At 46.5% G+C, this 26,874-nt stretch overlaps 1 protein-coding gene across 1 annotated transcript; it reads right to left on the reverse strand.

Moving 5' to 3' along the window:
- Positions 1–1,228: 1,228 nt before the first annotated feature.
- LPAR5 (lysophosphatidic acid receptor 5) lies at positions 1,229–26,508 on the reverse strand. The gene is made up of 2 exons (XM_075842344.1): positions 26,346–26,508; positions 1,229–3,290 (listed from the first exon to the last, which is right to left on the reverse strand). Exons 1-2 carry the CDS (start codon positions 26,361–26,363, stop codon positions 2,157–2,159), a joined length of 1,152 nt encoding a protein of 383 aa, XP_075698459.1. The 5' UTR covers positions 26,364–26,508; the 3' UTR covers positions 1,229–2,156.
- Between the last annotated feature and the right edge of the window lie 366 nt (positions 26,509–26,874).

The raw sequence follows: 26,874 nt of genomic DNA on the forward strand, positions 1-26,874 counted from the left end.
ACTTCTGCCTCAACATAAAAGTATAATCTATATCCAGTTATTTTATATAGATAAATATATCTCCATATTATATACAATAAAAAAGTAAAATTTTAAAATAAAATGAGGACAGGTCAGCAGCTGGATCATTTCATGTCCTCATAGAGGCATATAATATGAGAGGTAGATAAGAACAGAGCGAGACAGCTAAATAATAAAACATGGTGTAAAAGGGCAGTTTACAATATCCATACAGTATATTCATACATCAGCAGCACAGGTCCATTATAGCAGCAGTATACAGGTCAGTGCATTGTAGAATGGTATATAGGTACACCTCCCACATTATTACATAGGTATATACGGATATAATAGACCATGAGTGTTTAATCTATATCACAATTGTCAGTACGCCATTTTTCTAGGACTCCTAAGTGTCATTTTACCCCGTGTCAGTGTGTCATTATTTTTAATCCCATTGATCGCCATTATTCTCTATCTGTGAGCCCCTCCCCCCCATGTCTTTATCGTGATATATTATATAATGGATCGGTACAGAATTTGGTATAATGGGAATATATAGTGTGATATATAATGCTATAGCCTGCAGTAATGGGATATGAAAAGGGAGTGTTTGGGATTGTAGTAAAATTTTGGATCCCAAAAGCTGTCCCCTATAAAAAAAAATATATATTTTTTTAATATATCTCTTAGTCCTAATAATGTGACATCATGTGATTGTATTGGCCAATTGCTGCCGCGAGATGTGATATCACTATGGCCAGCAATAAGCTGCCACTATTATATAATGTTGCCATGGACGTCATCATTCCAATTTTGCGTCGCAGAGCGTTGGGGATAAATGATCCAAGGAGACCCACAGCCCATTCACTGCAGAACACATTATACACACAAAGTACTGATTACAGACACATTATGAATAATCAGATCCAGATGACCTGCTTGTTGATGGTTTCCAGGTGGCAATAGACTATAAAAACAAAGAAGCTGGATATTTACTATATAGGCAATGGTAATTAAAGGAACACACTCGACAATACTTATGCAATGTGTGATACCTAGTGCTGGGTCTGAGGGTGGAGCATGACACAGGGATTGCCACTTTGTTGTTCTTTGAATCCCTGTGTTTTGCAGCGCCACATTTGTCCACAGGTTGTGTGTGGTATTGCAGCTCAGCTCATTCACTTCAATGGAGCTGAGCTGCAATACCAGACACAACCCATGGACAGGTGTTGCGCTGTTCCTGGAAAAGAGCAGCTATATTTTTCTAATCCTGAACAACCCCTTTAAGCAGAACTGCAGTATGGTCTTTAATACAAATCACACAGCGATATTCCCTTTATTCTGTGTATAGGTTATAGACTCTGGACTATTCCCTTGATATTATTTAAAGGGTTTTTCCATTTTTAAGTGTGGGCCCACTACTAACTGCTCCTGTGGTCACCAAGCGTGGACAGGTGCTGGATGTGGCTCTATCTGGCTGGTATCTATGAGTTGACACTGAAGTCGGAATCCCTCTTTAATAGCTAAACATGCCCTACCTGGGTATTTAAAGGGTTTGTCAAACTTCACCCATTATGTGCATAACTGAATCCCTGTTCAGACTTGTATATGTTAAGACTTCACAAAAGTCCTGATAGACCTGTCAAAAGATGGAGATTGATGGGATCTGAGGTTAAACCCCACCTGAGTCCCAAGCCAAAAGTATACAGCTTCTCTACAAAGTGCCCCAACATTGGTTCCAGTGTCACCGAAAGGGGTTAGGACTTCATATAGAGGGGTACTGTCCCTAAATATGGAAGTAGGTGGGTCCAAAGCTCACAGATTCCCACCCTCTGTCATCTTCTGACAGGTCTATATGATATATGCCGTTACTGCTGGGCCTCAGGGACAGATCATTGACATCATTGGTTGACCTTATGTTTGCACTAGTTATGGAAGGTCAATGATCTGGGTCAATGGTCGAACCAAATTTCAGGGACTCTGTATCCCGGTTCAACAATAGAAAGGTTACAGATTGAATAAATATTTGAAGAAGGTCCTCAAAGAGTGGTGGCCACAAAAGTTCTCCAACATGAGTCTTCCAATTTCTGGTAAGTCCTTCACGTGACTGTTCGGAGGGTTCAAGTATCCAAATGTTCCTTCAGCCTCTGGCGTCAAATCTCCGATTCTTCAATCATTTTCCTCCTCTCTTTCCCATTGGCGTCCCCTATTCTAACACGGGGTAATTTGTGCGGCTTCTCTTTCTTCTCGGACTCTTGTTTGGAGGTCGTAGTAATTCCCAAACTTTTGCTCGCCGTGGCCCCAACGTTCTTGGAGGTTTTTCCATTCCTACTCAAGTCCTTGCTACTCCTCACGATTTGACTTAGCGTGTTACGGAAACCCTCAGTGCTGAAGTAATAGACCAAGGGGTCCAGGGCGCAGTTGGTACTCGCTAAAAGAACGGTGACTGAAAGAATTCTCTTCAAGATCGGTTTGGAGCCCCACCAATCTGTCACAAGATTTGCTCGGAGAAGCCCGTAGGCCACAAGTGTTGTATTATAAGGGACAAAGCAAAATAGGAAAATGCTAAGGTTAAGGACGAGCAATCGAATTGTTCTTCTGTGTCTTTGTCGTCCTCCTTCAGATGTCCGGCATAGTTCCCAGAAGACATGGCAGGAGCCGTAGAGAACTGCGCCAAGGGGCAAAAGAAATCCGATAATTTCAGCCACCAGCAACAATGGGAGCAAGTAAGTATTCCAGCTGCTTAGTCCTTCGAAACAGCGAGGTACCTGCTCTCCCCCGTCCAAGCAGTCGTCCGAGTTATGTGCAAGGGCAGCGGGGACTGACCCACTCACAATGATCAACCAGACACAAAGACAAGTCAGTCGGGCAACTTTGCGCCGGCGCAGGTGTCGGAAACGCAGAGGGTGAACGATGGCCAAGTATCGGTCTACGTTTATGCAGAAAAGGAATAAGCAGCTGCCATACATGTTGATGTGGAAGATGGAGCCGGAGAGTCGACACAGGAGCGATCCAAATGCCCAGCGGTTATGGGCATAATAGTAGATCCTTAAGGGCAGCGAGAGGGAGAACAGGAGGTCGCTGAGGGCCAGGTTACAAAGGAAGGTGCTGACTACGGTGAGGGGTCGCAGCCACCGCAGGAACACCACTAGTGACACTCCGTTTAGTATGACCCCCAGGGGCATTAAGAGGCTGTATCCCACCAGGAGCAGTGTGCGTGAATGCGGAGGGGTGTGGGCATCGCAGTTGTCTAGTTGCTTAGAGGAATTGTCCATCATCGTAGACACCTAAGACAAGAAGGAGACAAGAGAAATGATACATTATAGAGAAATGTTATATATTAATGTTTCTTCCATTGATTTCCCTATAGACCGCTGTGCTCATCTGTACATTGTGCAGCTGCCGCCATCTAGTGGTTACGAGGAGAACAGGACGTTAATTAGAAATCATGCACAAGTAACACGCAGGCTCTTAAAGGGATATCAACCTGAAAATATTTCATTTTAATAGCTGCTTTTAGTACAAATGCCACAGTGTATTATTCAGATGCCCAGTCCCTCTATAACAGTGTTAGCCACAGTAGCAGCCCAAGCAGCACTGTGTCAGGTATGGTGCCCCTTTAATGATTTTAACCCCACCACACTTATAATGGTGCCAGCCACAGTGCCCATACAATTGTATTGTAGTTGTAAGGGCAGAGTCAGCACTAAGATTCAATCCTGTTGTGCCCGTGATCCCCGGGGGTGCGAGCCCCACAAAATTCAAAGTGTGCAAAGATCACAGGAGCTTCTCGGTGGAAATAGATATTTATGCAATATCACCCATATGTAAAGTGCAGCGTTTCCGAAGAAAAATGTTCCCTTTTTCAATACTTGAATATACTTTTAATACACTTATTGTAGGAAGCGCTACAATAAATTTATTGAAAAAGAAAAAAAAAATTCTTCCGAAATGCTCCACTTTATTTATTGGAAACAGTCAGCAAGCTTGTTTCCAGACACAGCTTAGCGGAGCTCCTATAATGCAGGGAGACAGTTTTTACAACATTAATTTACTGTACAGCTAATCACCAGAGTAATCTCAGTGCAGACACTGACCCAGCAGGGAGCATTGGAAGATTTCAGCTCTGAAGCCTACAGAATTGTGAATGCAGCTCTGAAGTATAAAACAGGCTCCCAGGTTCTTTACAAACACAATTTGTATTTCTCTATTAGACATGTCCTGTACTATTTACAGCTGAAAGGTCACATCGAAAATATCTTTACTTAGTTACGAAGGGCACTTATATCGCACTTGTAAGGAGACAATGTATCAAGCTCTCGTGACAGTCACTTCCTCGAAGCTTCTAAACATACGACAATAACACATCCTATGTTTATATGAACACACTATTTATCCGTGCGGCGCGGTAGAATTGTTTATAGGATATAAGAAGGACCGTACTCTACCTTGGGGGCACCGGGCTCCGGACGTGCGGGCTGTTTGCTTAGACCTGATGAATAACACAAATATCCTGGAACTTAAAATGTAAACTGTTTTGCATTATGGGTCGAGTAGGACTCTAAATAGTTCGAGGAGTCAGGGGGGGCTGATAAAAGGGGAAGCGGATGCTCGTGCCGGCTGCGACGGAGCTCAGTGGGACCTAAAGGACCACAATGGTTCACATGTACTTTCCCATACGGGACATAATACTGTAAACTCAATCTGCAACCAGAGTTTTCCAGACTACTGAGCATAGAGGAAATAGTGGGCAAAACCTCATGTCTGCTCGTAACCCGTCAGCTACACGCACGGCTACAGCCCTCTATTTATATATAAGACACACATATCATCTGTTCAGGTTTATTCCCCCCAAAAATACAGCTGGCATGGTTGGCAAGACTAGATTTCCAACAGTCGGGATGTTTGCCAGTGCCCATGGGGTGAACTTACAAAAAACTTTGATATTCGATTTGGACAACTTAGAGTTAGGCCCCATGCAAACAGACGTAATTGCGGATAAAAATACGGATCCATTCATTTCTATGGCTCACGGACACCTTCACGTATATTTATGGGTAAATGTCCGGGCCGTAGAAATGACTCGTAAAAAATAGGACATGTCCTATTTTTTTAATTTGAGGACCGTGCTGCTATACTTTATAATGGGAGCACGGCCTGCAAATGTGGGTTACAGTCCGCGGCCGTCCGTGCCCATAATCACGGACTGTGCACACGGCTACAGCTGTGTGCATGAGGCCTAAGTCCACACCGAGCGGCCCTGACACAACACCCGCACCATGTTCAGCGCGGCTGTCAAATACCTTGTAAATGGACGCATGTTATTTTGGGTAAAATGTCCCTTTTTCTGCCAAATCATGTGGCCATTAATACACACTTTATGGCTGCACGATTTTGCAGGTAAGGGGCCAGTTTTCCCAGGCAATAATGAGTGGCCATTAACAGGGTATTTGACAGCCACGCCGGACATGGTGCTCCGTGTGGCCGGATTAAGGTTCGTGGAGTCCGCTGGTCAAAAGATTAGCTTTTCGGAAGGAAGAATATCTCAGGAAATTCAGGCTACAGGTGAGTGATGAACATCATACAGCTGCAATAGATTAACCCCTTAATGGCCGCCAATACTCTATTACGGCCGTCATTAAGGGGTCCTGTTTTATAGCGGCAGTAAAGGAATGGCTGCACGGAAGGCAGAAACAGTATTCATATGAGCTCCGTGTATACAATTCAAGCAGCGGCACAGCAATCATGAGAAAAGACAGTAAAAACAATGCATAATAAAAAAAAATGTCAACTATATGTGAAGTCCTGCCCCTGACTAGTGCCCCTACGAGGATATGCTATATATTAAAATAATCATTGGACAAAGTCGGAAAAAAAATTCCGTGATTAAAAACTTTTTGGAATACTTTTTTTTTTTTTAAATCTATTTGATCTTTTTTTACATTCGTTAAATGCCCAATATTTCTGAAAAAGTAACTGCATTTTATTAAAAAAAAAAGAAAGTTATGGAGTATACAGATGCGAGGCACAGGGAGACCACCAGGTAGACCAGCTGCTATTAGACTGACCCATATTTCTCGAGTTGCCCGGGTGGCACTGCTTATGGGGAGGCATGCTGTTGGCACTGCTTATGGGGAGGCATGCTGTTGGCACTGCTTATGGGGAGGCACGTTGTTGGCACTGAATTCACAGGGTCTTTGGAGGGGTCTTGTTGTGAGCGTCCACATAAACCACCAATGTTACATCCACCATTAAACATGTTATATTATTCATACAGAACTTATTCTTGTCATCATTGCTGCGGATATTTGGGTGTTTCTGGTTTACCTGCTGTATGCGTCATGAAACAATTGCACCGCCGAATCATGTCACATGAATAGGTGAGGCCCGTCTGATGAATGAATACACTTAGTACACGAGATGTCAGGGGAAAAGACAAACCCTATTCCTCTCAAAACCTGAAAATTGAGGAGTTGCTACTGTTAAACCTAAAATCACCCCCCCCCCCCCTTCACCCATGTCAAACTCACAGGGGACCAGAAGCTGAGCTATAGGAGTTACGTGACAGGCCACTCACACTGCAGATCTGATAGTCAATGGTGATTATCTTATTGATTCACTAAATACAATCCCGAGTCAAAGAAACAAGCAGATTTTTCCTCTTTAATGGGACGGAGAGTGTCTCTCTGGAGGACCCGACATCCTTACAGACCATTGATTACAAGAAGAAATGTGTAATGCTTCATATCCCCTGTGGTGGCACTGCAGAGAAATTACACACTTGCTGTCAGGTTTCCCCACAGATTAGAGTTGATGGCTAGGAATCCCAACCAACCTGTGTCCCCCTTATTTTCTGGGACCCTTTTAAAGGGATTGTAAAAAGTGTACAACTTATTTGAAGTATATTTCCTGGAAAAAATACTTGAAAAATGAATGTACATATATGTCTCAGGGGTACAATAAACTGCTACAGTTCCTGTCTTTATATGCCGCTATGTCCCAGGCTGACAACTATATTGATTTCTATTGAAATCCAAGGAATAGAAGAAGTTAGCTACTTCCTCCATCACTGTTGAACAGAGTTTGACATCCCTGACAATTTGGATACTTAGGAAGGCACCCTTATGAAACTGCTTATGGGGAGGCACCCGGGTGGCACTGCTTATGGGGAGGCACCTGGGTGACACTGCTTATGGGGAGGTACACTGTTGGCACTACTTATGGACAGGCAATTGGGTGGCACTGCTTATAGGGAGGCACCCGGGTGGCACTGCTTATGGAGAGGCACCTGGATGGCACCGCCTTTTGTGGAGGCACTCTGATGGCACTGCTTATGGCGAGACACCCTGATGGTACTGTTTGCTTATTGCAGTGTCCTCGTAGTTCCACATTAAGGCCTCATTTACACGAGCGTGTGCGTTTTGCGCACGCAAAAAAACGCTGCGTTTTGCGTGCGCAAAAGGCAATTGACAGCTCCGTGTGTCATCCGTGTATGATGCGCGGCTGCGTGATTTTCGCGCAGCCGCCATCATAGAGATGAGGTAGTCGACGCCCGTCACTGTCCAAGGTGCTGAAAGAGCTAACTGATCGGCAGTAACTCTTTCAGCACCCTCGACAGTGAATGCCGATCACAATCTACACCAACCTGTGAATAAAAAAAGACGTTCACACTTACCATGAACTGCCTGCTTCCTCCAGTCCGGTCTCCCGGCCGTTGCCTTGGTGACGCGTCCCTCTCTTGTCATCCGGCCCCACCTCCCAGGATGACGCGGCAGGCCATGAGACCGCTGCAGCCTGTGATTGGCTGCAGCCTGTGCTTGGCCTGTGATTGGCTGCAGCTGTCACTTGGCCTGAATTGTCATCCCGGGAGGTCGGACTGGAGGAAGAAGCCGGGAGTTATCGGTAAGTCAGAACTTCTTTTTTTTTTTACACGTATATGTATATTGTGATCGAAAGTCACTGTCCATGGTGCTGAAACAGTTTAAGTCTTTCAGCACCGTGGGCAGTGACTGTCTCCTGACGTCGCGTACCCGAACATTTTTTGCCGGGTTCGGTTAAAACGAGTTCGGCCGAACCCGGTGAAGTTCGGTGCGCTCATCTCTAATTTGACACTCCGTTTGGATGTTTGTAACCAGAAAAGCACGTGGTGCTTTTCTGTTTACATTCATCCTTTTGACAGCTCTTGCGTGATTTTCGCGCATGCAACGCAGGACCGTCAGTGTGGCATGCGTTGTTTTCACGCACCCATTGAAGTCAATGGGTGCGTGTTGCGTGAAAAACGCAAGAATATAGAACATGTCGTGAGTTTTACGCAACGCACTCACGCTGCGCAAAATTCACGCATCGTCTAAACAGCCCCATAGACTATTATAGGTGCGTACGACACGCGTGAAAAGCACGCGCGTCGCACGCGCGTATAATACGCTCGTGTAAATGAGGCCTTACTGCTTGGTCAGGGGATTTGTTATCCACAATTAGAAATTGACTTTCTATTACATTTTTTTGTTGTGTGTTTCGTCTTGGTTATATTAGGAAGATCCATAGATGACTTGCTGTGAGTGAGCGGCACATGAACTTGCGCTCATACTCAATGTATGCACACAGGAAGACGTGGGCAGAATAACCGTCAATTGGAAATTGTGGTTCATTGAGCGAGATTCGCACTCTTACAGTTCCTGAAATGTTTTAATGTTACAAATGACACATTCTACTGTGAGATTCAAGGGACATTAAACCCTAAGGGTATGTTCACACAACCTATTTTCAGAGGTAATCGAGGCGTTTTAAGCCTCGAATTACGCCTGAAAAGACGGCTCCAATACACCTACAAACATCTGCCCATTGCTTGCAATGGGTTTTACGATGTTCTGTTCAGACGAAGTGTAATTTTACGCATCGCTGTCAAAAGACGGTGCGTAAAAATACCACTGTGGAGTCAATGAAAAACGGCTCCAAAAACGTCAGAAGAAGTGACATGCACTTCTTTGACGCGGGCGTATTTTAACGCTCTGTTTTTTGACAGCGACGCGTAAAATTACACCTCGTCTGCACAGAACATCGTAAAACCCATTGCAAGCAATGGGCAGATGTTTGTAGGCGTAATGGAGCCGTCTTTTCAGTCGTAATTCGAGGCGTAAAACGCCTGAATTACGTCTGAAAATAGGTCGTGTGAACATACCCCAACTCTGCATAAAAGAACAGATCAGCTGACGGCTGATTGTTGCCCTGATTACACAGGGCAATGATCAGGAACGAGCGCTGGTATAAACGCTCTTCTGCCCGATCATTGGTCCATGTAATAGGGTCTTAAAAGGAAATCTATAATCCGATAATGACCTAATTTTGACATTGTTTTAATCCTACACATATTTTTCACGCTGTTACTGACCCATCACAACAGGCTAACACTAAGGCTATGTTCACACAGGACGGATACGCTGCGTAAAGCATGCAGCATATCCACCCTGTGCGAATTCCGGCTGAAAAAAACGCACCAAATTATGGTTCAGTTTTTCGGCCTGAATGTCTGCTGCGGAAAACTGCACCTGGAAAAAAAAAATAAAAGCAGCGATTTAGCTGCAAAAACCGCAACGCAGAAAAAAATATATATTATACTTACCCAGAAATCTGGGTTTCTTCATCCATGCCGGCCTCCTGGCATGACATTTCAGCCCATGTGACTGCTGCGGCCAATCACAGGTTGCAGCGGTCACATGGGATAAAACGTCATCCCAGAAGGCCAGGATGCAGGACAGTGGTCATGGGTACGTAAGTAATAAAAAAAATTTTTTTCAGGTGCAGTTTTCCGCAGCGGACATTCTGGTCGTAAGAACTGCACCACAATTTGGTGCGGTTTTTCAGCCCGAATTTCCTGCATCGCACAGGCCTGATAAGTCGTGTACTTTTACGCATCGTCCGCGCCCTGTGTGAACATAGCCAAAAACGGAACATCTGCTACAAATAAGCAGCGATTACGCAAATATACCCAATTGATATGCTGCGGATGAAAAAACTGCACCGCAGGTCAATTTCATAGCAAAGTAAAACCACAAACAAAACACAACAGCCTTTTCAGGAGCTGCTTGACACCACAACTCTCCTACCCACCCAGGACTGGAGACCCTAGTTCCCCCATCCCATTTTTATGACCCTAGTACTTTTTCTACCTGGTTTCCCAACATTGCAACACCTGTGCAGAGAAAATCAATGCGCAGGTTCTCACCACCCATTGAAATAAGGAGACCAACCTGGAATGGGCCTTCGGTCTCCAAGTGCCCCATTGCAGCCTTACTGGCCGCCCCTATGGTACGTATGACCTTGATAAGAGCGCAGGATTACAATGTAAGGTTACAACTACATTATAAAGCTGTAGGCAGATAATACAAAATCACACCATTGACAATAGGGGACATCTCAGCCCCTCCACCTTTTCCCTGTACGTTACTGAGCATGCCCACAACACTCTCCATTAGAAGTCAATTAGCAGTTTCTGTCATTTATGAAATACTAAATGTATACCTGCATAGTAATTCGGTAGCATACTTTCTTTCTAAGTATTTATTAATACAGACATTTCAGGAGAGCAAACTGGTTCTCTTTACTACACCACACAGGAGAACTGACAGATCCCCTATACTACACCACACAGGAGAGCTGACAGATCCTCTATACTACACCACACAGGAGAGCTGACAGATCCTCTATACTACACCACACAGGAGAGCTGACAGATCCTCTATACTACACCACACAGGAGAGCTGACAGATCCTCTATACTACACTACACAGGAGAGCTGACAGGTCCTCTATACTACACCACACAGGAGAGCTGACAGCTCCTCTATACTACACTACACAGGAGAGCTGACAGCTCCTCTATACTACACCACACAGGAGAACTGACAGCTCCTCTATACTACACCACACAGGAGAACGACAGCTCCTCTATACTACACCACACAGGAGAACTGACAGATCCACTATACTACACCACACAGGAGAACTGACAGCTCCTCTATACTACACCACACAGGAGAGCTGACAGCTCCTCTATACTACACTACACAGGAGAGCTGACAGATCCTCTATACTACACCACACAGGAGAGCTGACAGATCCTCTATACTACACCGCACAGGAGAGCTGACAGCTCCTCTATACTACACCACACAGGAGAGCTGACAGATCCTCTATACTACACCACACAGGAGAGCTGACAGATCCTCTATACTACACCACACAGGAGAGCTGACAGATCCTCTATACTACACTACACAGGAGAGCTGACAGATCCTCTATACTACACCACACAGGAGAACTGACAGATCCTCTATACTACACCACACAGGAGAGCTGACAGATCCTCTATACTACACTACACAGGAGAGCTGACAGGTCCTCTATACTACACCACACAGGAGAACTGACAGCTCCTCTATACTACACCACACAGGAGAGCTGACAGGTCCTCTATACTACACCACACAGGAGAACTGACAGATCCTCTATACTACACCACACAGGAGAGCTGACAGCTCCTCTATACTACACCACACAGGAGAGCTGACAGCTCCTCTATACTACACCACACAGGAGAGCTGACAGCTCCTCTATACTACACTACACAGGAGAGCTGACAGGTCCTCTATACTACACCACACAGGAGAGCTGACAGGTCCTCTATACTACACCACACAGAAGAGCTGACAGATCCTCTATACTACACTACACAGGAGAACTGACAGCTCCTCTATACTACACCACACAGGAGAACTGACAGCTCCTCTATACTACACCACACAGGAGAACTGACAGATCCACTATACTACACCACACAGGAGAACTGACAGCTCCTCTATACTACACCACACAGGAGAGCTGACAGCTCCTCTATACTACACCACACAGGAGAGCTGAAAGATCCTCTATACTACACCACACAGGAGAGCTGACAGATCCTCTATACTACACTACACAGGAGAGCTGACAGGTCCTCTATACTACACCACACAGGAGAGCTGACAGGTCCTCTATACTACACCACACAGGAGAGCTGACAGGTCCTCTATACTACACCACACAGAAGAGCTGACAGCTCCTCTATACTACAACACACAGGAGAGCTGACAGCTCCTCTATACTACACCACACAGGAGAGCTGACAGATCCTCTATACTACACTACACAGGAGAGCTGATAGCTCCTCTATACTACACCACACAGGAGAGCTGACAGGTCCTCTATACTACACCACACAGGAGAACTGACAGATCCTCTATACTACACCACACAGGAGAGCTGACAGCTCCTCTATACTACACCACACAGGAGAGCTGACAGCTCCTCTATACTACGCCACACAGGAGAGCTGACAGCTCCTCTATACTACACCACACAGGAGAGCTGACAGATCCTCTATACTACACCACACAGGAGAGCTGACAGCTCCTCTATACTACACCACACAGGAGAGCTGACAGGTCCTCTATACTACACCACACAGGAGAGCTGACAGCTCCTCTATACTACACCACACAGGAGAGCTGACAGATCCCCTATACTACGCCACACAGGAGAGCTGACAGATCCTCTATACTACACCACACAGGAGAGCTGACAGCTCCTCTATACTACACCACACAGGAGAACTGACAGCTCCTCTATACTACACCACACAGGAGAGCTGACAGATCCTCTATACTACACCACACAGGAGAGCCGACAGATCCTCTATACTACACCACACAGGAGAGATGAGAGATCCTCTATACTACACCACACAGGAGAGCTGACAGATCCTTTATACTACACCACACAGGAGAGCTGACAGCTCCTTTACACTACACCACACAGGAGAGCTGACAGCTCCTCTATACTACACCACACAGGAGAGCTGACAGACCGTCTATACTACACCACACAGGAGAGCTGACAGATCCTCTATACTACACCACACAGGAGAGCTGACAGCTCCTCTATACTACACCACACAGGAGAGCTGACAGATCCTCTATACTACACCACACAGGAGAGCTGAAGGATCCTCTATACTACACCACACAGGAGAGCTGACAGCTCCTCTATACTACACCACACAGGAGAGCTGAAGGATCCTCTATACTACACCACACAGGAGAGCTGACAGCTCCTCTATACTACACCACACAGGAGAGCTGAAGGATCCTCTATACTACGCCACACAGGAGAGCTGACAGCTCCTCTATACTACACCACACAGGAGAGCTGACAGCTCCTCTATACTACACCACACAGAAGAGCTGACAGATCCTCTATACTACACCACACAGGAGAGCTGACAGCTCCTCTATACTACACCACACAGAAGAGCTGACAGATCCTCTATACTACACCACACAGGAGAGCTGAACTGAAAAGGATTTGTAGAGCAGGCTCTGTAATAACATGGACTAGCTGATTATATTAATGGCTGACTAATTTATCTGATATTGAGTCATGGGATAGCTCCGAGGGCAACCAGGACAATAGCAGTGGGCGAGCCCCACCTTTATCTCGCCTTAGGTCATGGATTTATTTCAGTAGGTTCTGATTTCAGAAGGGCATGCGAGACAAAAAGTTACTCGAAAAAAAGAGTTACACAGATGAAATATAATACAGGGAGAAGCATCGCAATAAGAGTGCAATACAGAGAGACAGTGGCTGGAAAGCCCCCAGAAAAGGGCAAGACTGGAGGAAAGGCTGCCCCAGGCGGAGGGGGTGCCAACAAGCAATTTATGTGGCTGACTAAAACAGCCGAGCAATGTTCCCGTCAGCTGTGGCTCAGCACCGTTGGTTTTGAATGGAACGGCACCCTACATGCCCGGGCTCCACTCCATTCAAACTCCTCCAAGCTGCCGTCTTTAACTTGGGGAGACTGGGGCAATCCGTTCTGGCGATCGGTCGGGGTCTCAGCGGTGGTAAAATGCTTGAGGCTGGAATATCCCTTTTATCCCGAGGACCGGACCAATTTTGTTCTCGAGGACAAGGACTATTATATTATCTTGCCTTTTTCATTCCGACGGTCATAATGTTTTTTGTTGTTTTTTACTGTATTTATGTGCCAGTCTTTTGGTTGATATGCATTAGCATTTAATGTATTATATGTTACAAAAATGCAGAAGCAAAAGCAATTCCACTGCATTTTTTTTTTATGCCACACACTAATCATCCTAAATGATGTTATAAGATTATTGTGTAGGATGTTACGGTCGTGAGAAGACCAAATATGTCTATTCTATATTATTTTATGTCTTGGGACCTAAATGTAATAAACCGTGTGTATTGTAATAAATGCATGTTTTTTAGTTGGTTTTGTTTTGTGTTTTTTTTTTGCTCCTTTCTTTCTTCTTTTTTTCTTTTATTTCTTTTTAATCAGATTTTACATTTTAATTTTTAACTATAACGTGCTGTCATATATCTATATGACCGTATATTAACCTGCGTACTGCCAGCTAGATTAGGGCTGCGGCTTTCTATTACAGCTGTTGCCCCACTCCTGATCGCGCAGGCCTTGTTGCTGTGCTCATCATGATCCGGCTACTGCCTGCATACTCGTCATTTCAGAGGGGTTGTCCGGATTCATCAAATTAACGTTATATTTTGTATAATTAAGTTATACAATTTTCCCATATACTTTCTGCATTGAATCCTCACCGTTTTCAAGATCTCCGCTTGTTGTTATTCAGTAGGAAAAACATTGTTTACTTCCAGTAAATAAAATTCTGTCCATGGTCACGTGATGGACACACAGGTGCACGGCTCGTTACAGTTATGTTATTACGTGGGCCGTGTGAACGTGCGTCGATCAACGAGGCAGCTAGTTGATCGGCGCTTGTTTGCTCCTTTCACAAGGAGCTAGTACGGGGACAAGCGCTCGATACTCCGTCACGTCGGCAGGGAGATGTGCTGCCGATAACGCTAAGGCTGAGGTTACACGGGGCAGATACGCTGTGTAAAAGCAGCGTATCCGCCCTGTGCACCGCAGGAAATTCAGGTTGAAAAACTGCACCAAACTGTGGTGCAGTTTTTCGCCTGGTATGTCCGCTACGAAAAACTGCAGAACATAGGCGGCCTGCTAGCAGCCCGGCCTCCTGGGGTGACGTCTCATCCCAGAAGACTGCTGCAGACTGTGATTGGCTGCAGCGGCGATCACATGGGATGAAATGTAATCCAAGGAGGCCGTGCTGGAGGGAGGAACACAGACTTCTGGGTAAGTATGTGTTTTTTTTTTCATGAGTTGTGTTTTTTGCAGCGGAATCGCTTCGAACCCGCTGCAAGAAACGCAACAACTGCTATTTGTGGGTTTTACCTCCCCATTGAATTCAATGGGGAAAACCCGCAAGAAATGAGCAGCATTTACTCAAAGACAATTGACGTGCTGCCGAATAAAATTCTTTATCAGTATTTACGCAATGTGTGAACTGACCCTAATAGTTTCGGCATTTAAAACGCTGCAATCAGCCGATGTACGAGCATTTGCACGTTCATCAGCTGATCCTTGCCCCACTAAGGGCTTGTCCACATGTAGCGGATTTGCTGTGTGTTTTAATACACCGCAGAATACAGTAGCAGCAAACTACGTGAGATTGAATTAATCTCATCCATACTCTGCGGATAATTTCCGACCAGAAATCGACCTACGGTGCATATGTTTCGTACCACAGCATGTCGATTCCTGCTGCGGAAAGTGGACTGTAACGCAGCAAAATCCGCACCATTTTCTGCAGCAATTCTGTTACGTGTGGACAAGCCCTTACACAGAGCAATTATCGGGAACGAGCATTCTGTGAACGCTCATTTTCCCGATAATTGGCCGGTGTAAAAGGGCCTTTACAGTATGTGTACCAGAGCTGTGTCTTATAATGATCCAAGCACCTGTGTGTCCATCACATGACCATGTAACGAGCCCTGCACCTGTGTGTCCATCACACGATCATGTAACGAGCCCTGCACCTGTGTGTCCATCACACGATCATGTAACGAGCCCTGCACCTGTGTGTCCATCACACGATCATGTATGAGCCCTGCACCTGTGTGTCCATCACACGATCATGTAACGAGCCTTGCACCTGTGTGTCCATCACACGATCATGTAACGAGCCCTGCACCTGTGTGTCCATCACACGATCATGTAACGAGCCCTGCACCTGTGTGTCCATCACACGATCATGTATGAGCCCTGCACCTGTGTGTCCATCACACGATCATGTATGAGCCCTGCACCTGTGTGTCCATCACACGATCATGTTTGAGCCCTGCACCTGTGTGTCCATCACACGATCATGTAACGAGCCCTGCACCTGTGTGTCCATCACACGACCATGTAACGAGCCCTGCACCTGTGTGTCCATCACACGACCACATAACGAGCCCTGCACCTGTGTGTCCATCACACGATCATGCAACGAGCCCTGCACCTGTGTGTCCATCACATGACCATGGACAGAACTTTATCTACTGGAAGTAAACAATGAAGATTTCCTACTGAATGACAATAAGCCGAGATCTTGAAAACCATGAAGAATTAATACAGAAATTAGAACAACATTTAATTATACAAAAAATTACATTCATTTGCTGAAACTGAACAACCCCTTTAAGAGACAAGACTGGAGGAGTGAAAACACAAAGTAGATTAGAAAGTTACGTAACATTTTATTATACAGTAGAATGACGTAGGAGTCTGGGCCCCCGGTAGACAAGTGTTGACCATCTCATGCTTGTGCTCCCCTATACTGTGCCTGATGTGCTGCTGCTCCCCTATACTGTGCCTGATGTGCTGCTGCTCCCCTATACTGTGCCTGATGTGCTTCTCCCCTATACTGTGCCTGATGTGCTGCTCCCCTATACTGTGCTTGATGTGCTGCTGCTCCCCTATACAGTGCCTGATGTGCTGCTGCTCCCCCATACTGTGCTTGATGTGCTGCTGCTCCCCTATACTGTGCCTGATGTGCTGCTCCCCTGTACTGTGCCTGATGTGCTGCTCCCCTGTACTGTGCCTGATGTGCTACTCCCCTATACTGTGCCTGATGTCCTGCTGCTCCCCTATACTGTACCTGATGTGCTGCTGCTCCCCTATACTCTGCCTGATGTGCTGCTGCGCCCCTATACTGTGCCTGATGTCCTGCTGCTCCCCTATACTGTGCCTGATGTGCTACTGCTCCCCTATACTGTGCCTGATGTGCTACTGCTCCCCTATACTGTGCCTGATGTGCTGCTCCACTATACTGTGCCTGATGTGCTGCTCCCCTATACTGTGCCTGATGTGCTGCTCCCCTGTACTGTGCCTGATGTGCTACTGCTCCCCTATACTGTGCCTGATGTGCTACTGCTCCCCTATACTGTGCCTGATGTGCTGCTGCTCCCCTACACTGTGCCTGATGTGCTACTGCTCCCCTATACTGTGTCTGATGTGCTGCTCCCCTATACTGTGCCTGATGTGCTGCTCCCCTATACTGTGCCTGATGTGCTGCTCCCCTATACTGTGCTTGATGTGCTGCTGCTCCCCTATACTGTGCCTGATGTGCTGGTCCCCTATACTGTTACTCCTATAAATAGTCTGCCTCAAATGAGAAGGGAACATCCCATGGCTCCCAAATAGACATGATATAAACCAAAATTGAACAAAAGGAGAATATGGAGTAGAATATATATATATATATACACAGTATATAGTATCAAAAAGATGTTTATTTATTAATTAATATATAAATAAATATTTTTGATACAATGTATATATATATATTCTAGTCTATATACTCCTTTTGTTCGATATTGGTTTATATCCCCTATACTGTGCCTGATATGCTGCTGCTCCCCTATACTGTGCCTGATGTGCTGCTCCCCTATACTGTGCCTGATGTGCTGCTCCCCTATACTGTGCCTGATGTGCTGCTGCTCCCCTATACTGTGCCTGATGCGCTGCTGCTCCCCCATACTGTGCCTGATGTGCTGGTCCCCTATACTGTGCCTGAAGTGCTGGTCCCCTATACTGTGCCTGATGTGCTTCTCACCATACTGTGCCTGGTGTTCTGCTGCTCCCCCATACTGTGCCTGATGTGCTGCTGCTCCCCTATACTGTGCCTGATGTGCTGCTACTCCCCTATACTGTGCCTGATGTGCTGCTCCTCCCCCATACTGTGCCTGATGTGCTGCTGCTCCCCCATACTGTACCTGATGTGCTGCTCCCCCATACTGTACCTGATGTGCTGCTCCCACATACTGTACCTGATGTGCTGCTCCCCTATACTGTTATTCCTATAAATAGTCTGCCTCAAATGAGAAGGGAACATCCCATGGCTCCCAAATAGACATGATATAAACCAAAATTGAACAAAAGGAGCATATAGACTAGAATATATATATATATATATATATATATATATATATATATATATATATAATGTATATAGTATCAAAAAGATGTTTATTTATTAATTAATATATAAATAAATCTTTTTGATACAATGTATATATAAATATTCGTCTATATGCTCCTTTTGTTAGATTTTGGTTTATATCCCCTATACTGTGCCTGATACGCTGCTGCTCCCCTATACTGTGACTGATGTGCTGCTCCCCTATACTGTGCCTGATATGCTGCTGCTCCCCTATACTGTGACTGATGTGCTGCTCCCCTATACTGTGCCTGATGTGCTGCTGATCCCCTATACTGTGCCTGATGCGCTGCTGCTCCCCTATACGGTGCCTGATGTGCTGCTCCCCTATACTGTGCCTGATGCGCTGCTCCCCTATACTGTGCCTGATGTGCTGCTTCTCCCCTATACTGTGCCTGATGTGCTACTGCTCCCCTATACTGTGCCTGATGTGCTGCTGCTCCCCTATACTGTGCCTGATGTGCTGCTGCTCCCCTATACTGTGCCTGATGTGCTGCTGCACTATACTATGCCTGATGTTCTGCTGCTCCACTATACTGTGCCAAAACAAGCGGTTAGCCGCCATACAGACAGTAGCGCCGAACACCTGGATACACCAGGAACCAGTGGAACTAAGTGCCTGATGAAGGTCTCCTGACCGAAACGTCGCACGCACTAAGCCTCTGGCATCAAATACAATAAACCTGAAGAATTTAAAAACTACATTTTGTGTGCCGAATACTTCTTCAAATACGATTGGGTTGGGAACCTATTCGTGCACCTGCCTTGGTCCAGTGCATTCTGAACCACTACCTATACTGTGCCTGATGTTCTGCTGCTCCAATATACTGTGCCTGATGTGCTGCTGATCCCCTATACTGTAACACAAAAAAGTTCCTCAATAGAATAATTTGGTGAAACACCAAAGTCATAGTTTAAACACATATGCAGAAAACCAGTGTTAAAGGACGAGTGTCGCGGAAATTTTTTTTTTATATCAATTTGCTTTTAGTGTTTTATTCAATTTTTTTTTTATTTATTTGTGTGTTTGTGTTTTACTTTTTTTTATTTTTTCACCTTTTCTTGTCTATGGGGGCTGCCATTTTTTTTCCATCTCTGTATGTGTCGATTAACGGCACATACAGAGATGGAATACGGCAACTACAGCCCCATAGTGAATGCGTACGGGGCCCGTTCCATCCACTATGCTGTAGGCCGTCTGTGTGGGAACGGCGCATGCGCCGCTACCACACAGTCCAAATTGAAGGTCTTCGGCCGAGCGACGTCCGGCGCCATTTTCTTGTGGACCGGAAGCCGCGGCCGGACAGTAAGATTACTACTTCCAGTCGCGGTTTCCGGACTTGTGCACTTGGAGCGGAGGGAGCAGGAGCAGGTAAGTTATTTCTGTGTATGTACGTGTTTTACTGTGTGTTTACTACTGTATGTAAACCTACTACACTGTGTGTTAGCTCAAAAAATGGCGACACACAGTGTAGGAGGTTTGACCGTTCAATCCCCTCCTTTCTCCTGGCACTAGCCAGGATAAAGGAGGGGGGATTCTGTGAGCTCACTAGAGCGAGTGAGTTTTCTCAAATTTTGCAGCATAAAGCAATGTGGTTGCTTTACCACATGCCAATGCTGCAATTTTGGGAATTGCTCCATCTAGTGACCAGCACTGGGAAATGTTATAAATTAGAATCTAATTTATAATATTTCCTGACTCGTGAAAAAATTAAAAAAATTAGAACAATGTTTAATCACTTATACACTAACTGTTTAACTAAAATAAAAAATAAAAAATTTCCAGCGACACGTTCCCTTTAAATGACCCAAACATTTTCAAAATAAAATCGTTTTTATTGAGACATGATAAAAATACAGTTAATAGCATAAAAAATGGATTAAAATATAAGTCCTCATAGTAAAGAAAATACTGAGTGGGCTACTGGCCATAACATCTATACCAGGGGTCTCAAGCACGCGGCCCGCGGGCCGCATGCGGCACCTGGGTCTGTCATCTGCGGCCCGCGGGACACAGAGCCACTAGTATCGGCTCTGCTCCGAGACTCTGGAATTCCCTGACATCGCTGTCCACATATGAACAGCGATGTCTGGGGCTTCCCCAGAGCCGGAGTCCCGAGCAGAGCGCTGGTGTCGGCTCTGCTCCGGGACTCTGTGGAATTCCCTGACATCGCAGTCCACATATGAACAGCGATGTCTGGGGCTTCCCCAGAGCCGGAGTCCCGGGCAGAGCGCTAGTACAGGCTCTGCTCCGGGACTCTGTGGAATTCCCTGACATCGCTGCCCATATATGGACAGTGTGTCAGGGTCTTGCCAAGAGTGGAGCAGAGCGCTGGTGTCGGCTCTGCTCCTGGACTCTGTGGAATTCCCTGACATCGCTGTCCACATATGAACAGCGATGTCTGGGGCTTCCCCAGAGCCGGAGTCCCGAGCAGAGCGCTGGTGTCGGCTCTGCTCCGGGACTCTGTGGAATTCCCTGACATCGCTGTCCACATATGAACAGCGATGTCTGGGGCTTCCCCAGAGCCGGAGTCCCGAGCAGAGCGCTGGTGTCGGCTCTGCTCCGGGACTCTGTGGAATTCCCTGACATCGCTGCCCATATATGGACAGTGTGTCAGGGTCTTCCCCAGAGCGGAGTCCCGGTCAGAGCGCTATTATCGGCTCTGCTCCGGGACTCTGGGGAAGCCTCTGACATCGCTGTCCATACATCGACAATGATGTCAGGGGCTTCCCCAGAGCAGGAGTCCCAGTGATGTCAGGAGCACAGCTGGAGTCCAAGGAAGAGCCTACTAGCGCTCTGCCTGGGACTCCAGCTCTGGGCAAGCCCCTGACATCACTGGGGCAGCCTCTACAGAGGGCACTGGGGCAGCCTCTACAGAGGGCACTGGGGCAGCATCTACAGAGGGCACTGTGGCAGCCTCTATAGAGGGCACTGTGGCAGCCTCTACAGAGGGCACTGTCGCAGCCTCTACAGAGGGCACTGTGGCAGCCTCTACACAGGGCACCGTGGCAGCCTCTACACAGGGCACCGTGGCCTTGTCTACAGAGGGCACCGTGGCCTTGTCTACAGAGGGCACCGTGGCCTTGTCTACAGAGGGCACCGTGGCCTTTTCTACAGAGGGCACCGTGGCCTTGTCTACAGAGGGCACCGTGGCCTTGTCTACAGAGGGCACCGTGGCCTTGTCTACAGAGGGCACTGTGGCCTTGTCTAGGGGTGTGTTGCATTATCCACAGAGGGCACTGCGGCACTATCTAAAAAGGGGCTGCCCAATCTTGACATGTGTGCTAACTGAGCCGCCGGACTGCATTTAGCGACACTTAAAGGAACAGTGTCATCACAAATTATTTTTTTATATGTTAAAGATGTTAGTGCTTTATTAAAAACGTTTATATTCATTTGTGTGTTTGTGTTTTAGTTTTTCTTATTTTTACACTTTTTCTTCCCTATGGGGGCTGCCATTTTTTGTTCCATTTCTGTGTGTGTCGATTAACGACACATACAGACATGGAATACGGCAGCCACAGTCCCATAGGGACTGCGAACGGCTCCCGTCCCATTGACTGCAGTGTACGGCGTCTGTGTGGGAACTGCGCATGCGCCGCTCCCACACAGTCCTATTCGAAATTGGCGCCGTCCGGCGCCATTTTCCTGTGGACCGGAAGTCGCGGCCGGACAGTAATATTACTACTTCCGGTCGCAGCTTCCGGATTTGTGCACTTGCACCAGCGGCAGCAAACGGAGCGGACGGGCCGGAGGGAGCCGCGGCGGCAGGAGCAGGTAAGAGATTTCAATGTATGTTCGTGTTTGTGTGTGTTTACTACTGTATGTAAACGTACTACACTGTGGGTTAGCTCAAAAAATGGCGACACACAGTGTAGGAGGTTACACCGTTCAAACCCCTCGTTTATCCCGGCACTAGCCAGGATAAAGGAGGGGGGGATGCTGAGAGCTCACTAGAGCGAGGGCTTTTAACCCAATGTTGCAATGCTGCAACATTGGGAACAGCTCCATCTAGTGACCAAAAATGGGTAGTATTATAAATTAGAAATAATTTATAATATTTCCTGGACTCGTGCAAAAAAAATAAATAAATTTGAACAATGTTTAATCACCCACACACTAAATGTTTAATTTTTAAAAAAAAAACATGTTTTTCTGGCAACACATTCCCTTTAAACTGGAAAGCTGGATTGTTGAAATAAGCACGTGGAGAAATATCTCAAATTTTAAACCTAGCGCTATTATTATAGTAATGTAGTATTATTATTCTAGTAATATAGTGTTATAGTAGTTCAAATAACTAATTGATTGATACAATACAAAATTATTGATAAATTTGAAAGTAATGCGGCCCGTCAACTTCCCATTTTTCTATATGCGGCCCACTTACCCGGCCGAGTTTGAGACCCCTGATCTATACAATACAGAAGTACATTGTAAATAAATCCTTTTCCCCCTGACGAAGCCTGGTGGTGAAACGCGTTGGGTGTAAGTGGGCTCCTGGCACATCGCTACTCTTTACCCCATCTGCATGGTCTGTCAACTTCTATTCTATTATTTTTTTGGCTACCTTGCCAGTTCTGTCTATCGATTCTGATGGTCTATTTCACAGTTATTTATTTTTGTTATGTGATTCACCATGGCTGTTTATTTACAATGTACTTCTGTATGGTATAGATAAGGGGTCTCAAGCACACGTCATCTGTGGTCTGCGGGGCTCTGTTCCGAGACTCTGGAATTCCATGACCTCGCTGTCCACATATGAACAGCGATGTCTGGGGCTTCCCCAGAGCCGGAGTCCCGTGCAGAGCGCTAGTATAGGCTCTGCTCCGGGACTCTGTGGAATTCCCTGACATCGCTGCCCATATATGGACAGTGTGTCAGGGTCTTGCCAAGAGTGGAGCAGAGCGCTGGTGTCGGCTCTGCTCCTGGACTCTGTGGAATTCCCTGACATCGCTGTCCACATATGAACAGCGATGTCTGGGGCTTCCCCAGAGCCGGAGTCCCAGTGATGTCAGGAGCACAGCTGGAGTCCCAGGAAGAGTCTACTAGCGCTCTTCCCGGTACTCCAGCTCTGGGGTTGCCCCTGACATCTCTGTCCATATATAGACAGTGATGTCAGGAGCAGAGCTGGAATCCCAGGCAGAGTGCTAGAAGCGTCTCTGCTCCGGGACTCCAGCTCTGGGCAAGCCCCTGACATCACTGTGGCAGCATCTGCGGAGGGCACTGTGGCAGCATCTGCGAAGGGCACTGTGGCAGCATCTGCGGAGGGCACTGTGGCAGCATCTGCGGAGGGCACTGTGGCAGCATCTGCGGAGGGCACTGTGGCAGCATCTACAGAGGGAACTATGGCAGCATCTACAGAGGACACTGTGGCAGCATCTACAGAGGGCACTGTGGCAGAATCTACAGAGGGCACTGTGGCAGTATGTACAGAGGACACTGTGGCATTATCTAGGGGTGTGTTGCATTATCTACAGGGGGCACTGTGGCATTATCTAGGGGTGTGTTGCATTATCTACAGGGGGCACTGTGTCATTATCTACAGAGGGCACTGTGGCAGCATCTACAGAGGGCACTGCGGCAGCATCCACAGAGGGCACTGCGGCAGCATCCACAGAGGGCACTGTGGCAGTATCTACAGAGGGCACTGCGGCAGCATCCACAGAGGGCACTGCGGCAGCATCCACAGAGGGCACTGTGGCACTATCTAAAAAGGGGCTGCCCAATCTTGACATGTGTGTCTGCCAAATACTGCCAACTGAGCCGCCGGACTGCATTTAGCGACACTTAAACTGGAAAACTGGATTGTTGAAATAAACACGTGGAGAAATATCTCAAATTTTAAACCTAGCGGTATTATTATAGTAATGTAGTATTGTTATAGTAGTTCAAATAACTAATTGATTAACAATAATTTTGTATTGTATCAAATTTGAAAGTAATGTCGCCCATCAACTTCCCATTTTTTCTATATGTGGCCCACTTACCCTGCCGAGTTTGAGACACCTGGTATAGATGTTATGGCCAGTAGCCCACTCAGTATTTTCTTTACTGTGAGGACTTATATTTTAATCAATTTTTGATGCTATTAACTGTATGTTGTATTGTGATCATGTCTCAATAAAAACTATTTTATTTTGAAAATGTTTGGGTCATTTGACGCTGATTTTCTGCATATGTGCTCCCCTATACTGTGCCTGATGTCCTTCTGCTCCCCTATACTGTGCCTGATATGCTGCTCCCCTGTACTGTGCCTGATGTGCTGCTCCCCTGTACTGTGCCTGATGTGCTGTTCCCCTATACTGTGCCTGATGTGCTGCTCCCCTGTACTGTGCCTGATGTGCTGCTGCTCCCCTATACTGTGCCTGATGTGCTGCTCCCCTATACTGTGCCTGATGTGCTGCTCCCCTGTACTGTGCCTGATGTGCTGTTCCCCTATCCTGTGCCTGATGTGCTGCTCCCCTATACTGTGCCTGATGTGCTGCTGCTCCCCTATACTGTGCCTGATGTGCTGCTCCCCTATCCTGTGCCTGATGTGCTGCTCCCATATCCTGTGCCTGATGCGCTGCTCCACTATACTGTGCCTGATGTGCTGCTGCTCCCCTATCCTGTGCCTGATGTGCTGCTCCCCTATACTGTGCTTGATGTGCTGCTGCTCCCCTATACTGTGCCTGATGTGCTGCTGCTCCCCCATACTGTGCCTGATGTGCTGCTCCCCTATACTGTGCCTGATGCACTGCTGCTCCCCTATACTGTGCCTGATGCGCTGCTCCCCTATACTGTGCCTGATGTGCTGCTCCCCTATACTGTGCCTGATGTGCTGCTGCTGCCCTATACTGTGCCTGATGTGCTGCTCCCCTATACTGTGCCTGATCTGCTGCTCCCCTATACTATGCCTGATGTGCTGTTCCCCTATACTGTGCCTGATGCACTGCTGCTCCCCTATACTGTGCCTGATGTGCTGCTCGCCTATACTGTGCCTGATGTACTGCTCGCCTATACTGTGCCTGATGTGCTGCTCCCCTATACTGTGCCTGATGTGCTGCTCCCCTATACTGTGCCTGATGTGCTGCTCCCCTATACTGTGCCTGATGTGGTGCTCCCCTATTGCAACAATTGTATCTAAAAAATCCACTGTAAACTAAACAGATTGCGCTCCAAACAGATAAATTATACCTGCACTGATACATTGTAGCAAACTATCAGGACTGGAGACAGATTTGTGCTGCTAATGTGTTTAGCTCCCAGAGTATTATCTAGACTCAACAACTGGAACAAACCCTCAGATGTATTAGGTGGCCATAGACAGCGACCATTGTAATGGGATTTTCTGGGTACATCGACGATTAAATCCATCACAATTAGATGCGAACGGTTCGCATAATTTCTCAGACATCTTTTACGATTTTGATTGCTCATTGACAGTGCAAGATTAATTAATACCAAAATAACGTACTGGATGTGGAATTTAACCGGACGACCAAGCGAAATGTATGCGATAATTGGTTATTTTGAAATACAATGCGATTATCATTCCAACTATGGCTATAAGGTCGGGGCTACAGCTAAATTTAGGTCACATGATCCCAGCTGGAGGTGAATCAGATGATGTTCTCATCCCTTGAGTTAAATGAATGGGGGGAAAAAAGTCTAGCGACTGCGTGGGGGTCATTCACTTCTATCGTAGCGCAACATTTGCCAGTTGTACCAAAGTTGGCGTCTATCTTGGGCCTGAAAAAATATAGACTATATCTTTTCTGGGACTATATGGGATATATATATACGGGATCCCCCAGCTGTAAACTGTCCACAATCCCATTTTGCGTCAAGGGCAACTCAATGCATTCCTATGGGCTGCGCCGTTGCAATGCGGTCCAACATAGTCTTAAAGAGACAGAGCAGGGTAAGAGGCGGCTGGCACTTACCTGATTGACCGTAAACATGATCTCAGAGGACGAGGTTTCTCATTCATGTCCTTGTGTCACCCTGTGCTGGGGGTGTCTGTATTCAGGCTGCGCCGCACATGTGTCTCAGTCTATGGGATGTGGGTTTGTGATGTTGTTTTCCTTCTGAGCGCAGAACATTTTGCAGAGCGTATGTTGCACGGAACCTTGTCAGCGCTTTACCTCATTCACGACAACTTTGATCTTTGTACTCCGGATAAAAAAGTTTCTGAGAGTCCCTCCAGCAGTCAGAGCAGGGAGTGCCGCCTTACATTGGAAGGCGTTTACAAGGATCAGATTGCTGCACTAAAGAACACTCAATTCTCTACACACAGAAACAAATGCAAGATTTAGAGGGCATTTCCCCTTTAAGAAAAATAAAAATGCTATTCAATTATTTCTTATAAACATCTGTTTCTAGGAAAGCTGGGTGACCACCGATAGGTCCACCATTACATAACCGACACGAGTTGTTTATACGCTTCTCCTGTCTTGTTATACAGGTTGTATC

This window comes from Rhinoderma darwinii, chromosome 11 (assembly GCF_050947455.1).
Source record: "Rhinoderma darwinii isolate aRhiDar2 chromosome 11, aRhiDar2.hap1, whole genome shotgun sequence".
NCBI lineage: Eukaryota > Metazoa > Chordata > Amphibia > Anura > Rhinodermatidae > Rhinoderma > Rhinoderma darwinii.